Source organism: Sciurus carolinensis, chromosome 3, assembly GCF_902686445.1.
Source record: "Sciurus carolinensis chromosome 3, mSciCar1.2, whole genome shotgun sequence".
NCBI lineage: Eukaryota > Metazoa > Chordata > Mammalia > Rodentia > Sciuridae > Sciurus > Sciurus carolinensis.
In genome coordinates, this window is record NC_062215.1 from 127336433 (window position 1) to 127355212 (window position 18780).

General features: G+C 35.8%; 1 protein-coding gene across 1 annotated transcript in view; it reads right to left on the reverse strand.

Moving 5' to 3' along the window:
- Ttn (titin) overlaps positions 1–18780 on the reverse strand; it is a 265315-nt gene that overhangs the window by 109106 nt on the left and 137429 nt on the right. Inside the window, 32 exon segments of the mRNA XM_047544703.1 lie at positions 997–1083; positions 1336–1371; positions 1374–1397; positions 1810–1843; positions 1846–1895; positions 2494–2589; positions 3451–3531; positions 5675–5726; positions 5729–5742; positions 6974–7087; positions 10683–10760; positions 11041–11106; positions 11109–11132; positions 11586–11611; positions 11613–11656; positions 11658–11668; positions 12070–12117; positions 12120–12146; positions 12275–12323; positions 12325–12356; positions 12485–12533; positions 12535–12569; positions 12695–12755; positions 12757–12779; positions 12898–12921; positions 12924–12980; positions 13256–13339; positions 14840–14915; positions 14918–14925; positions 15124–15207; positions 15878–15961; positions 16266–16349. Coding sequence (XP_047400659.1) covers positions 997–1083; positions 1336–1371; positions 1374–1397; positions 1810–1843; positions 1846–1895; positions 2494–2589; positions 3451–3531; positions 5675–5726; positions 5729–5742; positions 6974–7087; positions 10683–10760; positions 11041–11106; positions 11109–11132; positions 11586–11611; positions 11613–11656; positions 11658–11668; positions 12070–12117; positions 12120–12146; positions 12275–12323; positions 12325–12356; positions 12485–12533; positions 12535–12569; positions 12695–12755; positions 12757–12779; positions 12898–12921; positions 12924–12980; positions 13256–13339; positions 14840–14915; positions 14918–14925; positions 15124–15207; positions 15878–15961; positions 16266–16349 — 1662 coding nt within the window.

Genomic DNA, 18780 nt, shown 5'->3' on the forward strand with positions numbered 1-18780 from the left:
GGGCCAGAAGTTGCCAAAAGTCTTTCTTTTTGTGTTTAAGTTGAGCAGATAGACAAATTCATGGAAGACTAAGGAAATGAGCTAAATGGGCAATTGCCTTTTTCTGAACTATTATACCAGTTCAAAAGTAAGAATAATGCCCAAATAGTAAATACTGGTGACACAATCTAGCATAAATATTAAAAATTAAACTATAGCAAAGAACATATTGTATTTTTTGTCATTAAATATTATAAACCCAAAATATTTTGAGGTAATTGTAAATAAAAATTTTAAAAAGATTAAATAACGTGCCAAGTGCTGAATGGGATGTGTATTTATCATGATTAATAATTACACATCAATCAGTTATGGTTTGAAATTATTGCCTAAGTGATAAACTATTAAATAGTTGATATATAACTGATAGTACCTTGAAGTTGCATTTGAGATGGTGATACCATTAGGTTAGTACAATTAAAAAAGTATTGATCTAAATCCTTATATAAATTTAAAGACTGAGCTATACAGATTTTTTACTTTTTTAGGTGGTAAAATATTCCTAATATAAAATTTATTATGTTAGCCATCTCAAAGCATACAATTCATTGCCTTAGTATATTCACAATCTCGTCAACCATCATTATCCATTTACATTATGTAGCATGCAGTCTTTCTAAAAAATGAGCAATAATTCCTGTAGGCACAAGGGAAATTTGGAGTTCCATGGGATTCTTATATGTGTGCCCTTCAGGAGAATCTGTCTCCCTTAGTTCTCGTCAGCCTTAAACATCTTCATTACTTATCCCAAAGCAAATGAAAGAAATAATGAATTGCAGGAGTGCATAATCCAGTGAAAGCACATATGCACCCACTGGGAGAGATTGGATGGTAAGTATATCAGATGAAGAAACTAAGAATTTATCATTATCCCCACAGTTGAAGTGATTTCTGTGTTCCAATGAAAGATTGCTTTCAAATCAAGAAACTCTAATCAGAGAACTACAGGATAAATACCTGCTTTCTTTCCAACCACTGGCACTGTACTGGGCAGCGATGGGGTCGGTGCTGGCTCCACAGGCGGAGTTTTCATTGTTTTCACTTCTGTAGAGAGAAGTGCATTGTATCAAGGTATCCATTGTTACTTCCTGAAACCTGGGGTGGTGGCCTATTTGCCTTTTCTGAAGTAACTGTGAAATCTTCAAGTAACTAGTTTTCCAGAGAATAATATTAAGCATTTGGAGACATTAGAAATCATTTGATGCATGCTTTCATCTGTGTTTTATTGATTGATTCGCATGAGTTGTGTGAAGCTTGAAGGAATCTACCTTTGACATTGAGGATAAACTTGTTTACCTGGCTCAGGCTTTGGTTTTGGTTCAGGACCAGGCAGGGTATTGCTGGCTTAATTTCAGGCACTAAAATAATCCATAGAAATGAGAAAGTTATTCCAGTAGTTTTTTGAGTTCCACAAAGTCAAAACTAATTTCAGGCAGACAACATAACTTAGAAGACATTAGAATTTATACACACACATATATATCAAATTGAGTATTGATGGAAGCAAGTCATTTTACACAAAACATTTAAAAAGTATAGGAAGGCATTTTTATTGGCTATAATGTTGTTCTTCAGCTTATTGCCCATGAATACATTTTTTTCCCAGTAATTTATTTAACAAGTGGGTGGTCATTAGCAAATGGTGCAGGGAAGTGAAATGGTAGAGAAAATTAAGATATAGGTTATACTAGGTATGTGCTCAAATATAGATGCCAGTACAATGATATCCACATCTTTAGAGACAACTAAGAAAGCACCCATAGGTTTTACCTTTTGCTGGTTCAGGAATTTTCTTTTCTCTTTTGTAACAGTAGCTGGAGGAACTTCAACCTCTTCAACAGCTTTTGGAGTTGGTACTTTAAGAAAATAAGATTATTTTCTAGTATTAAGATCTGAATACTTAGAAATCAACTTCTCTGAAATATCAGCTCAAACTATTTTCTAGTTTTCAAAAACTCTACTGGTGACTTTTATTAAAACCTTACATTTTCATTCAATTTCTATTTTCTCTTCTTGAATCCACCTCAATTCCTTTTTCTTTATTTTATTCCATCCACTTGCTTCCCCCCTCACTAACTCTATCTCTCTAAATCATTTCTATAATAGTTCTCAATAATTATACCCTTTGAGAACAGGCTAATGGTAAAACTCAACCCACTTAAAGGCCTCCAAAGATTATGAAACATTTGCCAACCCCCTCCCATGACGTTCTTATATAGCCAGCTTGATTATTTCAGTCATTTCCACTGGAAGATCTTAAGTGGAAAGGGAATAATATAAGTATGGGAAATACACAAATGGATTTGGGAATTACTACAAAAGTAAACAGAAAGCAGACGATGGAAAACACATATTACATACAGATGAAATATGAAGCTATGTCGATGTTTCATTTGTTATGTTTACAAGATAAACCTTTTATTAAATGTTCACTTTGCTAAAAGATAATTTCACAAATTGTCACTGAGATTCCTACCTTCTGGTTTTTTAATTTTTTCTACTTTTTTGGTTCTACTTTAGGTTCTTCTTCTTCAGGTCTCTTTCTTAGAACTTAAAAGACAAAAAGGTTTATATGTAAACCAAGACAAACTCATGAAGATGTTGAACAAGATTGACAAATGCAAATAATGTACAAAGCAAGGAAAATGAAAAGCATGCAAGCACGTGCCCTACAAAGTTAGCATTTTCACTAAAAATACTTTTTCTCCCCCCACCCAAATCCATGTTTGCTATGTTCATATACACAGTACTCAGACATGTTAATTCTCTCTAGATAGCCTATTCAGAGATAATTGTATAGCAGAAATGGTTCCAACAAAAAAATGAGTAATTTGAATACAACAAATTCTAATAATAATTCAATGTTGTCATTTATGGAGAAGTACTTAAATAAGAAGTACAAAGTTTACTTAAGCAGAGATTCCTAAAGAAATGTAACCTAGAAATCAGTAATTCCATAAGAAGACAATGTTAGAACTTGACTCTTCTTTGAATATCTTGCTTCTAGTTTTTTAATATTAGTAGGAGAGAAATTGTTTTAAAAATATTATTTATTAGTGGTGATCCTGTGCCATAATTTAAAACTGATATTATATTTATGCTTAAGTAGTTTTGTGTATTTAATCAGTTTAGTGTATTTTACTATATTTGGTTATGAAAATGACATTCATAGTCATTGTTAGTTAGAATAGTATCAGTTATTACTATTAACAAGATAAACTTCGAAATGCTAAGAGTGCTCACAAAATTTCTGTCTTCTTTTTAAAAAGATTTGGAAATAATAGGCTTAATTTTCAATGAAGCCACAAACATTTTGATAAATAAAGTATCTAACTCAAAGAAAACCAAGGGACAGAAATATTTTGTAAGCTTTCAAGTCAGTTATTTAGATATTTAAAACTAATACTATACCGCTTTTCAGAACAACTTCCTCCTTTGGCTGAGGTTTAGGTTCAGGAAGTAATTTGCGAACTTTCTTTTCAGCTCCAGGCACTTAAGGAATATGAATTCAAATTTTGAAGTGAATTCATATAAAAATGGAATTTCAACAAGAAAAATGTCTCTCTGCTCAAAGTGGTTAACTATAGTGTTGTCAAGTAATAGTTTTATTGCATATAAATTCACAGAATTTAAAAGCAAACCATACATTTCAAATTATTTCCTCTGTAAACACCTCTGTGACAAAATTCAATTACATTAACCAAAGGCAAATATATTCATTTTAATGAACATAGAAGATGTTGTTCTATACTGATTTTATGACTCTTTGACCAAGTAAGAGTTTTCAACAGAATCTTTACTCCAATCTGCAGCTGTATATTGCTCAAATCTATATTGGTATCTACCTGACCATTGAATACATTAAATGATATTGGCAGGAGTTAGGGCCATCACTGAGTCTTCTCCATTGAAAAGAGAGCTAAGGAATCTGCTTCGTGGCCTTGATGTTGAGGAAAGACATATTTTACCTTCTAAACAGAAGTATTCTTTCTTAAGGTCTCTTTTTTGGAATACTACTAACTTAAAATGATAGAATTATAAATTTCAAGGGTGGTGTTAGAAGCTCATTTTTTATAAATAATAAAATATTCTTGAATTTAAACTAAAAGTGACCCAAGGAATTCCAAATTAATTTCCTCTTGCATCTACAGGGAATACACATAGTAGATGATGTTTTTTTAGAGCAAATTTTATACTGTAATAGCCCTGATGGGTTTAAACAGGAAAACAAAGCAAAAAATCCGTAGTAATTACTGAACCACTTTAACTCTATTGATAATAATTAACACATTATTAGTATCATGTACAATGTGTTCAATGAGATGAAATCTGAATTTCTTAGATATTTCTACAAAATTTCCCATTTGGTACTTAAGACATTTTGCAATTATTAAATAGATTTTTATGTGATAAAGATAACCTTGTTTAGATCTTACTTCAAAAATCAAAACATATAAAAATAATTATATAATCATTTTAAATAATCATGTTTTATAACATCAAATATTTTAAGTAAAAAATTTACAGACATCAAATTTTTTATCCATGATAAATTGTGCTGATCTTTAATACTATTTGAGTTACCAATATTCTTAAATACATAGCTATTTTCATTGATTGAAACTATGCATCTAGTTAATTCAAGTTGAGATGGCAAGATATAAATTTCCTTATATATTACTTATATAATGAACATAATGAAATATTTCTGTGTATTTGTTTTTCCATATTATTAATTTTAAGATCTTGCTGATATTTGAGACCCAGGGCAGAACACACCCTTGTGATTACTGTTTTTACAGTCACTAGATGTCACTAGATGCCATCTTAATGATTAACATTTACTAGTTAATGGGTATGACAAAATTATTTTATAATGTCCATTTTATGAATATGGGTGATTAAGTAACCAGTTCATCCAGAGTCACTTTATGGGTCTGGGTGACTTGATTACTTAAACAGAACAGACACTGCTACCCACTAAACTTACTAGAAAAACTAAGTTATTTTTGTAGATGTTCTCCAGACTTTTATGAGTTATTTATTTTTTTTAGGGTCTAGTTTTAAATAGGGAAAAGATTATTTAAAGAAAAATTGCTTTTGAAAATGATCTGTTAGTGATAGTGAAATTTACCTAAGACATGAGATCTGTACACCTGAGAGAATGTCTTTGGAGTGAGAAGAAAGTAACAGGGCAGCCACGAGGAAAATCATACAAATCATTCAGTAGAGTATGATTTGAGTGCTTGTCACACTGGTTAAAATGCTGACTTCCAGTGAATTTTCAAAGCTTACTACTACTCAGCATTTTAATCTAAAATGTCTCTGATATCAATTTCAACCAACCAGTCAAATCTGATGTTTTTAAGCTTAAAAAAATGCAAATAGACACATGGAGATGAGACAAGGATAAAAGTATCCACATAAAATATGAAATTGATGGGAGACAAAGGAAGCAACACTCATGAGCCAGGACCATAAAAGCCACAAAACTTCAAGAAATGAACAAAACTACTCAAATACTATGATCATTAAAAAGAGAGAGGGAGAATATTCTATGAAAACAAAAAGAGCAAAGAATCAGATGAAGGGATACTGTAGATACATGTGAACAGACTGTCAGTCTGTGAAATACCTTTCAGAGGTGTAAGCTCCACTTTTTCTGGAACCTCAGGTTTTTCAGGAATTTTCCTCCTTGAACAGCTTTAAAGAATATGATCTTACTTTTATTATTTGTATATTTAATCTAAAGCAAATAAATTTTTACACACAAATCAAAACAAGCTTTGCTTATGACCAGGAAGCATTAATAGCAGCCACCAAAGAACATACAAGAAGCTCTGAAACCATGAACACAACTGCAGTTTTATCCCAAGGCTAGTTTAAATTAAGACTGACTGAGAAAGGTGATTTTATTCATTAAAGGAGGAATAAATTTTCTTGAAGGGGAATGTATTTCATTGTCTGTCCTCATAGAAGGTGACATTTTCAGAATTGTCTGCTTTTCCACATCTGACCTAATACCCATGAGGGATGGAGAGTGGGCAAGAATCATTAGAAATGATGTCTTATCTAGAAGATTTTGGTAGATGTGGAAGCATGAGAAAAATGTTTAATATTATCTCTAGATTTTTTTAGATTGACAAATCTTATTGCAAATGACACAGCTTTTTATGAAAATTAAAAGAATATGTACTTTTTCAGTATATTTCAGATCTTTATAGATGTTGATATTTTAAAAATCAAGAAATACTGCATCAATTCAAAGAAAGATCAAACACAAAAAGAATGAAGGGAATTTTAATAATGTGCAGATATGCTAGATAGTAAATATATTAACAACCATTCTTTACAGATACCCTGGGAAACCTCATAGAATATGACTTGGTTTCTATTATGCTAAAAAAAGTGGGGGAGCAGCAGTGCCCAGTTGTATATATGCTTTATTTCATGGTCTATGAGCACATATCAGCTATTGGACCCCATAAATATTACTTATATTTAAAAGAACCTATAACTCCTTAAGAAAATGTTTTGGCTTTAATATATATTTGTTACTGCAATGTTAAAAATATCTTGTAAAGAATTCTTATACATTCCACCATGCATAAGACTTCAAGATGCGCATAGCAACAAGGCTTTGAAATAAAAAAGATCCTCTTCCACACTTCACATAAGAAAGTTAGTTGGGTAGGCCCAGAATCCAAATGTCAAGGATGATGTCACATGAAATGGCTGAGTGGTGGGCAGCAGGCCTGGCTTGACAAGGCAGCCCAGAGCCCCGGGATAGCAGAAACACACGCCGATCTCATAGCATGATCATGTCTGAACGTACACTTCCAAAAGTAAGACATTTCCTGCAAGCACCATTTTAAATGGCTGCACACCGAAGTTTGAAGCAGGTTAATAAGGCTTTGGAAGTGATATTTGATACCTTTAAGTTGGAATATTTTCTCCTTCACATCTTCCTTAGGTGGAACAGGAGCAGGAGGCGGGGGTCTTGGCTTGAGTTTTGGTTTCTCAATAACCTTCTTTTCAGGTTCAGGTTCTTGAAAGAGTATTTCAAGTGTTAGTATCGGTATATAGCATGTGTATAAAAGGTATATTTTGTAGAAATTTAAATATATGAAATAAAAATTTTGCTTTCTTTGATATGTAACATCAGTTTCCAACATAAAACATAAAAGTAGATCCAACAAAAACAAAGATATCAACATTGTACACAAATAATGAGAAATGTATCAAAGGCACTAATAAAAACAAAGGAAGCATCCAGATAAGCTACATTTGACACAGATAAATGGTACATATACATGAAAACATAAGAATAAGATGCACATTTAAAACAAAGAATATCTACACAGACAGATGCAAAGACCCACTGAACACTTAGAACAACATAAACCATGTATGGTTCAAGAGGAAAAAGAAGATGATGAAGGAAGAAGAAGAAGATTAAGTTCTATTAATTGAATACCTGGTACTGGGACTTCTTCTGGCTGTGGTTCAGGTTCAGGTTCAGGTTCTTCAGGCTCAATATACTTTTCAATTTCACGTTCTTTAAAGAATGTCAACAAGGGATATAAGATTGTAATGTAAAGTTCCACATGGACTCATACAAATTTCACACAGATGTAAAGATTACAGTCACAAAAACAAAAATACACAATTCACACAAAGTCATTTCTATAGAAAAAGAGGTAAGAGATTTCCATTTTCTTACACTTGGAACTTTCTGCTAACAACTAGTTTATTCTGTGTATGTTGATGGCAAATGAGATGACTTAAATCTGATTACTGAGTAGTCATTTGAGAATGATACATTATTCCAATTTTGCTTCAGTCAGTGGTACCTTTTAGAATTGTTAATCACCATCAAGAATAACTAAATGAAGATTCTAATCAAAAGCAGTAGTATCATATTTGAAAAAAGAAAGCAGTGAAGCATATGCTGGAATACTGTTCGCATATGACGTTTAAGTAGAATGTCAGTCTATAACTACTTTTGCATTTCTAACAGGAGTTTTCAAGAGACGAAAAAATAGTACTTGATGTGTAACCTTCGACAGGGGGAGTCTCTTTTCTACCAATGGTTATGGATGCTTTCGTCTATATATTTCCTCAGGAGTCTCTTCTTCAACTTAAAAAACATAGTATTTTATTTTTAGACTGTATTCTGAGCAGAAACAGTACAACTGCAAGTTGCAACACATCAACTTACACTCCATAACATATATTCAAGATGCCAATAATGTCAATATATGAGAAGGACAACAGATAAACACATAAGACCCCCTCTACCATCAAAGCAAGATAAATGAAGATGGTAGTCATCTTTCCAAGATTTATAGAGCAGCCATGTACCTGAGGCTGGTGGGAACTTCTGGCTCTTCAGGCTTGGGAACAGACCATTTCTTTTCTGGGACAATTTCCTGGGCACTTCAGGCACTTTAAAGATATTAATTTTTTTTTTTTACTATTAAGAATTTAGAAAGATGTGCAAGATTCTGCAAAGAGCAGGCAAAGAATACAGAAAGAACTTCATCTTACAAGATTTCACAGGGAGGATGGCTTCTGAGGCATGGTGCCCTTGTGAACCTCCTAATTTTATAAATGAGCATTTCAGCTTCGCCTCATTGACTTGGCTTTGACTCTCTTGTGTGCTCTTCCTCTCTCTCTCTTTTTCTCTGTCTCTTTTTTCTCTTTCCTCTCTCAGCCTGATCTGTTTCCTAGGCTTTGATGCACATTCGCAAATTCCATACTTGAAATATAGCTCTCTATCTTCTTTCTAAAATCAGCTCAGGAACCGAGTGAATCATTCCTCTCAGGAACCTAGTGAAACCTTTCTCTTGGCCATTTAGCTTCAATACCTACAATTATCCTGGGCTTCTCAATTTCCCTAATTGTTTTGTAATAGTCAGCCAACTCTGTCTCTCTCAAACCACTGCCCTTTTCCATTTCTAACCACCACTGGTTTGGTCAACTCTTAATTACTTTAATTACAGTGGTTCCTTTATTACTGTCTTTCAATAGCTTGTGCTGCGCCAGTTATATTTCTAAGCTCAAATCTTATTATGTTTTTACCCTTGTTTCAAAAGCTTTGAAGCTTTCTTTTCCCGGTGTCTGCAGAATAAATATAAATCTTGTACTGGCATTCAAAAAAACTTTAAGCTGGGTTACAGCGACACACACCTGTAACACCAGCTATTTGAGAATCTGAGGCAGGAGGATGGTAGAGTTTGAGACCAGCCTAGGCAACTTAGTGAGACTGTTTCAAATAAAAAGGACAGGTTTAGCTCAGTGGAAGAGCGCTTGTCAGCATGTGTGAGGCTCTGGTGCCCTTCTTAGTCCTGGAAAACCACCCCCCAAAATAACAACAAACCTCTAAACGCCAAAGAACTCCAAAATATGACTCCTACCTTTATTTCTATTATTATCTTTAAGATGTTGCATAATCTGCATAACTATTCATACTCAAATTACATTGACTGATCCCTTGAACTTGCTAGACCCTCTACCTGTATGCCTTTCAAAGGAGTATTCCTTCCTTTACCTAGAATACCATTTCCCTCATTGTCACATGCAAAAATCTGTCAAAATTTACAAAAATTATTTCTTCCACACAACTTTCCATGGTGCCTCTGCCTGAAATCCTTCTTTATGTGGCTCTGTTCTGCAGCCCTTTGTACTTAGTTTGGAAGTGCTGTCAACCTCCTGTCTGAACCTGCATTGTGTTATCTTTCTATTGGTTCATCCGATTAAGTTGCTTAAAGAATGAATTCCATTTACATTTTCTAAAAATAACTTTGTTCATGGTAATGTTCAACAAACATGCTGAGTGTGAGATGCTCTGCTCTACCCCCTGTACCCACACAAGAGCTCACAGCACAATGGACTCAGATTTTTTTCCTCCAGCTTGTCTATTTCCTTTTCTCCCTTTGCGTCTCATTATTTTCCCTTCTTTCTGTGAAATGTGGTTATCATCTCATATTCACTATTTTCTTCTATACGAATTGTTATTAAAAATGCCTAATGGTGGTCAGAGAAGTATTTCCTCTTGGTAGATACCTTTTTCTGGTCGTACTTCTGGCTTTTTGGTACAGGCACAGGTTCTTTCTTTACGGAAACGTTTTCTTGGGCATCTCAGGCCTTTGAAGATATTAGTTTTGTTTCAGAAAGAGTATTAAGAACATTTAAAAATGTTAAGAAAAAAATTTGCAAGTCATGGAGTAGCATTAAAATTAGCAGAAGTAAATAAGGACAATCTTTGTCCCTCACTTGCAATAGCAATAAAGACAACTTATTCAAGTCCACTGTAAGATATCAGAGTGCTTTAAAAAATCATGATGATAATGAATACCTGTGACTTCTGGTGTTTCTGGCTTCCTTAACAATTGGAACCTTCTTCACTGGGAACAACTTGTCTTTGACATCTCAGGTACTTTAAAGATATTAGTAGCATTTATATAAAAGTGCAAGATGTAATATACTCACATTTATTGTACAAGTCTTTTGAACACCAAAACATATAGACAACAGTTAACAAACATACTACAGGACAATATACAAGAAGGAAAAGAGTGCAAAGTGTAGACAGCACAGAAAATGACAAGAACAGTCTTTCCTTCTTTTCATGTAAGTACCTTTAGGAGGTGGAGGTTCTGGTTTTTTGATGACAGGAACTTTTCTTCTCTGGGACAATCTTTTGGGCTCTTCAGGCACTTGAAGAAGAGGAATTTCTTTTAGAGTTAGATAATTACAAGGACAACTTAAATGATAACTAATGAATAATAATAGTAAAGTCCGCATATATTCTTTGGCATGTACATTGTAAAATTCTGTAGTACACGGTTTGATGTGTGAAAATAACTTTTGTTCTTGTCGATAAGTCAAATTTCAAGCAAGGAGATAGAAGACTGACATTTTACCCTAAATAAGATTTATAATAAATAGAAAATCAAATGGACTGTATTTTTCCCCACAGTGGATCCTGCCTTGTACCTGGTGGAGGTGGTGGAGCTTCTGGTTCCTCCTCTTCCACAACAGGAATTGGCTCTTCCTCTGCAGAGCAATTTCTTCAGGCTCTTCATACACTTTAAAATATCAGTTAATTTTACTTTAACATGTGGAACAAAAAGCAGCAAAACAGTAAATAATCATCTTGATTCTTCTCTGGTTTCCATAAATAGATTCTCTTACGTTTGTTAAGCTGAAATCTATTTTATTAGCATCAACTTCTGTATCTGTTGATTTAACATGCTTTGAAAAGTTCTTGTGGTATTTAAAGGTCACTTAAACTCATCAACCTTCCCATCTAACTCTGTGTACATTGAGAGAACTTTGTTTAATACAAACATGACCTACGTAGACACGGCTGATTGATAACCCCAGATAGCTTTGAGATTGGAGCTCATTGAGCATGAGGAAATAAGACAAATAAAGGACAGAAAATGACCAGGAGATAATGAGTTAGCCAAGAAAGAGAAAGAAAGCTTAAGGTTGGAAACAGTCACAAGTGGCAAGCTGATTAGTGGTCTTATGTGTACCTTCTGGGGGAGGAGACTCCACTTCTTGGAACTGGAACAGCTGGTTTCTCTTCTATGACAGGCTTCTTTGGCAACCTCTGGCACTTTAAAGGTATTAGTTAGTTTTAACTTCTGAGTAGTTGAGAAGTGTATGAAATTTATACCAAATCTACTTCAACATTTGTTCAAAATAAATCAGGATAGATTTAATAATAAATTTCACAACAAGTCAGGGATCTGCCCTTATCCCCACCTAGGGGAAGAAAAATATGACCTATCAATAATCACAAAACCATGTTAAGTAAAACTCTTCCAACCCTTATAATAAGCGCATTCATTTTTCAAAATTGTGATTTTTTTTCAAAAAGACATATCAAACTTAAAACACCCAGAATAGCTGTTCTGTGGTTGTAGTATGAGATGATTGGCAAACAAATAATTCCATAATAGGTGAGTTTGGGGACCAGAGGGTTACTTTTCTGCAGAACTCATTAGTGACATGTACCTTTAGCTGGTGGGATTTCTGGCTTTGGAGGAATAGCCACTTTCTTTCTGGAACGACTTCTTTTGGAACTTCAGGCACTTTAAAGATATTAGTATTTTAACATTATGAATAGTCACCAATAAACATCACATTTACACAGAACAAAGCACTTTTTAGGAGCTGGAAGCCATTCTACTTCCATCAAAGAGTAGAGAGTCACTTGTACCTTTAGCAGGTGGAACTTCTGGTTTTTTAATCACAGGAGGCACTTTCTTTTTCAGGAACAACTTCCTTGGGGACCTCAGGCACTTTAAAAGATATTAGTAGTTTTTAAGCTCATAGTTTCAATGGCATATGAAAGTCAATTAGACAGCAGTGGAACATGACATTTTAAAGACAGACATTTTCTATAGGCAGTAGTGGCAGTGAGAAGTACCTTTCACTGGTGGTGGTTCAGGTTTCTTGGCAACCACAGCAGGTGCCTTTCTTTTCAGGAACGAGCTTCTTAGGTGGCACGGTCACTAAAGTTATTAGAATTTGTTTAGAAACAGTGAAGATGAGTCAAAACGACATGAGTTCACAGTGCCCAGAACTCTAAGGGCCAGAAGGGGTGGAGGGTGAGGCAGCCCAGTAGCTTGCCAAGTACCTTTCGGAGGTGGGGCAGGAGCTGGCTCTTCTACAACTTCAGCAGGAGGCTCTTCAGGGGACAATTTCCTCAGGTTCCTCATACACTTTAAAGACATCAGCTCGTTTATGCCAGAACTAACATACATATTTTGCAAAAATATTTTCATATCACTAAGAAGAGATTTTCTCTTTAAAGATATAGTTTGAAAGTTTTGTGGTTACCTTCAGGGGGAGGACTTTCTGGTTTGGGGGAATAAATTCAGGCACCTTCTTTCTGGAACCAGCTGCCTTTGGCACCTCAGGTACTTTAAAGATATTATATTTTCAAGATTAGACAGAGTAGAGACAAAAGGACTATATCAAGCACAGTGACATAGGCGTGACTACCTTTAACAGGTGGACTTCTGGCTTTTTAGGAGGCACCACAGACACTTTCTTTTCAGGTACAACTTCTTGGGAGCCTCAGGCACTTAAAAGAGATTAGTGAGATTACACTTAGGATTATGAAGACCATGAGGACAAAATATTGTTAAGAGTAGAAGACGTAGATCTTGTGATGCCCAAGGTTCTCGATAAATACCTTTAACAGGTGGGACTTCTGGCTTTTTAGGAGGTACCACAGATACTTTCTTTTCAGGGACAACTTCTTTGGGAGCCTCAGGCACTTAAAAGAGATTAGTGAGATTACACTTAGGATTTATGAAGACCATGAGGACAAAATATTGTTAAGAGCAGAAGATGTAGATCTTGTGATGCCCAAGGTTCTCGATAAATACCTTTAACGGGAGGGACTTCTGTTTTTTAGGTGGGCACCACGGGCATTTTCCTTTTCAGGGACAACCTCCTTGGGAGTCTCAGGCACTTAAAAGAGATAGTGAGATGAAATTTAGGACTTATTAAGACCACGCAGACTAGTTTCAAGAGGTAGAAGTTATGTCTTGTGGAGCCTCAGGTGAGTGCCAGGTACCTGTGGACAGGTGGGACTTCTGGCTTTTTAGGTGGAGGCACAGGCACTTTCTGTCAGGACAACCACTTTGGGAGCTTCAGGCACTTAAAAGAGATTAGTAAAATTATCCCTAGGACTTATACAGACCCTGAGAATAAAATATTTTCAAAAGCAGAAGAGTTATGTCTTATAAACCTCAGGTCAGTTACAAGTACCTGTGACAGGAGGGGCTTCTGGCTTTTTAGAAGGTACCACTGTTTGCTTTTCAGGGACAACTTCTTGAGGAACTTCAGGCACTTAAAAGATATTAGTAGTTTTTCACTTTGGTTAGTGAGGTAACAGTATTAAAAAATGTTTCCAAAAGCAGAAGAGGTATTTCTTCTGAAGAATAAGGAGAGGGGTAAAAGTACCTGTGACAGGGGGGACTTCTGGTTTGGGGGGCCGGACCATGGGGACTTTCTTTTCTGGACTTCTTGAGCAGCTTCAGGCACTTGAAAGATATTAGTTGTTTTTTCATTTAATGAAGGGCAATAGGCCAAACTTATTTTCAAGAACAAAGAGATATTTCTTCTGCAGAACGAAGACCAGGTGACAAGTACCTGTGACAGGTGGGGCTTCTGGCTTTTAGGAGGGACCACTGGTCTTTTCTTTTCAGGAAGCATTTCTTGAGGAACTTCAGGCACTTTAAAGATATTAGTAGTTTTACATTTGGTTAATGAAGAGAAATGAAACTAGACTTTTTTCAAGATTGAATGAGATATTTCTTCGGCAGAATATGGTTTAGCTGGCATATACCTGTGACCGGAGTGACTTCTGGCTTTTTGGGCAGTGGCCTTGAGAATTTTCTTTTCTGGGACAACTTCTTGAGCAGCTTCAGGAACTTGAAAGATATTAGTATTTTTAGAATTTATGCATTGTGAAGGCAGGTACCATAATGATTGTGAGGAGTACAGGATGATATTTTTTCTAAGCAGTGGGAATAAATACCTTTTCACAGGTGGGACTTCTGGCTTTTGGGCATAGACACTGTTCTTTTCAAGTACAACTTCTTTAGGAGCTTCAGGAACTTGGAAGATATTAGTATCTTTTAGTTAGAAACTATAAAGGGGAAATATTGACAACACATTCCCACCAAATACAGTTTGTGAGACAGGTGGACACTACGCAACTTTCCCCAGCCCCCTGATCAGGTGACTGATAATGCATAAGTATACTTACCTTTGACTGGTGGAACTTCTGGTTTTTGGGGAGGAGCCACTGGTACTTTCTTTTCAGGGATGGCTTCCTTTGGTGCACTTCAGGCACTTCAAAGATAATTTTATAATTTGTGTTTAGAAAAGGTGAGAACAATTGATATCAACATATATAATCACACACACAAGATATTTTGGATAGCTACTGACATTTTTTTTTTCTTTAGATTACATTACTTTTAGGTAGTAAGATTTTACACATAATTTTCTAGTTAAAGAGCGGTTATTTGTCTTCCTAATTTGCATTACCTTCAGGGGGAGGACTTTCTGGTTTGGGGGGAATAACTTCAGGCACCTTCTTTTCTGGAACAGCTGCCTTTGGCACCTCAGGTACTTAAAAGATATTAGTATTTTCAAGTTAGACACAGTAGAGACAAAAGGACTATATCAAGCACAGTGACATAGGCGTGACTACCTTTCACAGGTGGGACTTCTGGCTTTTTAGGAGGCACCACAGACACTTTCTTTTCAGGTACAACCTTCTTTGGGAGTCTCAGGCACTTAAAAGAGATTAGTGAAATTACATTTAGGGTTTATGAAGAATCATAGAATGAAATATTTCCAAGAGCAGAAGACTGAAATCTTGTGATGCTTAAGGTGGGTGACAAATACCTTCACAGGTAGGACTTCTGGCTTTTTAGGAGGCGCCACAGACACTTTCTTTTCAGGTACACTTCTTTGGGAGCCTCAGGCACTTAAAAGAGATTAGTGAAATTACATTTAGGGTTTATGAAGATCACAAGAATGAAATATTTCCAAGAGTAGAAGACTGAAATCTTGGATGCCTAAGGTGGGTGACAAATACCTTTCACAGGTGGGACTTTTCTGGCTTTTTAGGAGGCGCCACAGACACTTTCTTTACAGGGACAACCTCTTTGGGAGCCTCAGGCACTTAAAAGAGATTAGTGAGATTACATTTAGGATTTATGAAGACCATGAAGATGATATATTTCCAAGAGTAGAAGACTGAAATCTTGTGATGCCTAAGGTGGGTGACAAATACCTTTCACAGGTGGGACTTCTGGCTCTTTAGGAGGCCGCACAGACACTTTCTTTTCAGGGATGACTTCTGTGGGAGCCTCAGGCACTTAAAAGAGATTAGTGAAATTATACTTAGAATTTACGAAGACCATGAAGATGATATATTCCAAGAGCAGAAGACTGAAAATCTTGTGATGCCTAAGGTGGGTGACAAATACCTTTCACAGGTGGGACTTCTGGCTTTTTAGCAGGCACCACAGAACACTTTCTTTTCAGGGACAACCTCTTTGGCTGCCTCAGGCACTTAAAAGAGATTAGTGAGATTTTTATTTAGGATTTATGAAGACCACATGGACTATTTTCAAGAGCAGAAGGTCTGTGTTGTGAAGCCTCAGGCGAGTGACAGGTACCTGTGACAGGTGGGACTTCTGACTTTTTAGGTGGAGCCACAGACACTTTCTTTTCAGGGACAACCTCTTTGGGCACCTCCGGCACTTAAAAGAGATTAGTATTTTCACACTTAGAAAATACAAAGACCACAAGACACAATGAAACATTTTCAAGAACAAAAGAGCAGCTTTTCTCTCTTGAACTTGAGGTGGTGGTAGCAAGTACCTGTAAACAGATGGTGCTTTTGACTTTGGAGTAGGAACTTCTGTTATTTTCCTTTTTGGGGGTCCTTCGTTCGGAGCTTGAGGCACTTTGAAGATATTAGTAAATTTACATTTGAGTCAGAGTAGTGAACCGCAGACAGTTACATTTACATATCACAAGAATTTTCGGGTTGGACAGGTGACCCTTTCTGTCTTTCCATCTCCCTAATCCACTTAAGGGGACAGTTAAGATGTACCTTTGACAGGTACGACTTCAGGCATTTGTGTGGCAGGTAGGACTTCAGGCATTTGTGGATGAATGAACTCTTTTTGGGAGGCACGACTTCTCTGGGAGCCTCAGGCACTTTAAAGATATTAATATTTTTTATTGAGGAGTTAAAAGAATCAGTACAAATAGGAAGCGCTTTAGACAAGACATTTTCCCACCCTTTGAAGCTTCCAGCAAGATATACCTTCTTGTGCGGGACTTCTGGCTTTGGGGGTGGAACCCCAAATGTTTTCTTTTCAGGGACAGCCTTCTTGAGGAACTTCGGGCACTTTAAGAAATTAGTATTTTTACATTTAGTGTTATGAAAATCATAAGTAAGAGCAAATATTTTCAACAACTGCTGGAGCCAGTTCTTGAGTCTGAGGGCTCAGTGAAGGTACCTTTAGCTGAGGGAGCTTCTCTTTTTTGGAAGGAGCTCTTTTGCAGGAACCACTATCTTGAGGAGCTTCCGGCACTTGAAAAGATATTAGTATTGCACATGGAAGAGTTGAAATATTAATGAAAACAGTAGCCACAATAAGACAGCGAATGCAACTTCTAGAACTTTCTTTCCCTTCTCCACAAAGAACGCTAATCTAGAGGGATCATGGATCCTTGAGAAGAGGGACTCACCTTCCTCCAGTACCCTTTAGAGTTTACCCCACAACCCTCATTGCACAGTACAGTCGACCCTCCGTATCCATAAGATACGGAAACATAGTGTCTGTACTATATATGGATATACTGTTTCTTTGTCATCATTCCTTAAACAACATAGTAACAACTATTTACATAGTATTTACATTTTATTAGTTATTATAAATAATCCAAATGAGTTAAAGTATATGAGGTATTATTAAGTATATGAAACTGGTACCTCATTTTATATAGGGAACTTTAGCTTCCATGATTTTGGTATCTGTGGGGTCCTGGAACCAATCTCCCATGGAGACTGAGGGAGGACTCTATTTGTTGAACGAATCCTTTTAGTAGAAAGATTTTAGGTTGTGGCAGGAACAGCCACAAATTCATTCTTTCTAGAGGGAATTAGGGAGCTTCAACTGCCTTAAAGATATTAGTACGTTTGCATTTAGAGTTACAAAAGAGTGTTAGGAAAAACAGTTCTAAGAGCAGAGGATGGATAATTTCTTCTTCCACCTCCGTTCAGAGGGTGGCATGTACTTCCATAGGTGGCCATTTCTGGCTCTTCAGGAACATCCTCAATGACTTTCATTTCAGGAGCAGCTTCTTTTCATGGCTTCTGGTGCATTGAAGATATTAGTATTATTCTCAGAGGTTAAAAGGATCAGTGGAAACATTAATCCCGTGAACTGAACCTAAGTGATTTCTATGGCTATGAGGGTGCCTTCCTTCAAGAAGGTGACGAGATGAAAAATCTGGAGAGTCATCAAATCTTACTTGTTTTTGTTTATTATTCCTTAGCTCCTTAGGCCTTTTCCATACTAGACACTTACTAAATAAATGAAGGAATGAGAGCAAGGCATGATGCCTTTGGGGGAGGTGTTCCAATTTCAGAGGGAGCTGTCATGGGTTTTGCTTTATAAGAGACAATGTCTTGAGGTGATTCTAGCACTTTATGGATATAATTGTACTTTCAAGTTATGAAGAGCAGTGAAGAGTTCCAGTCATAACTATGCATACAGAAATGATCCATATTGGGAATCCCAGAATATGTTCTTGGTATCAGTGTAAACTTAGCCTGATTATCAGTTTCTTTTCTTTTTTTTTGGTCAATTCAATTTTTTTGGTCAAATCAATATTAATAATTTATTTCTGAGATTTGTAGTTGCATAGAAAATTAATTATTGAAAAAAAAGAAGATTGCCACTAATGGATCTTTAGCAATTGATTTGAGAAGAAAAAAACAGGTGCTTTCTTATTTGGGTTGGCTTCTTTTTGTACCCTCACCTTACTCACCCTAAAATAGTGTTTTTCTGAGTTTAGGAAAGAACCATCAAAAGATTGCCAGACTGAGAAAGAAAGATCAGAGTACGGAGGGTTCTTTAAATTCCAGAATATCATGGGCATTATGAAGACATTGTT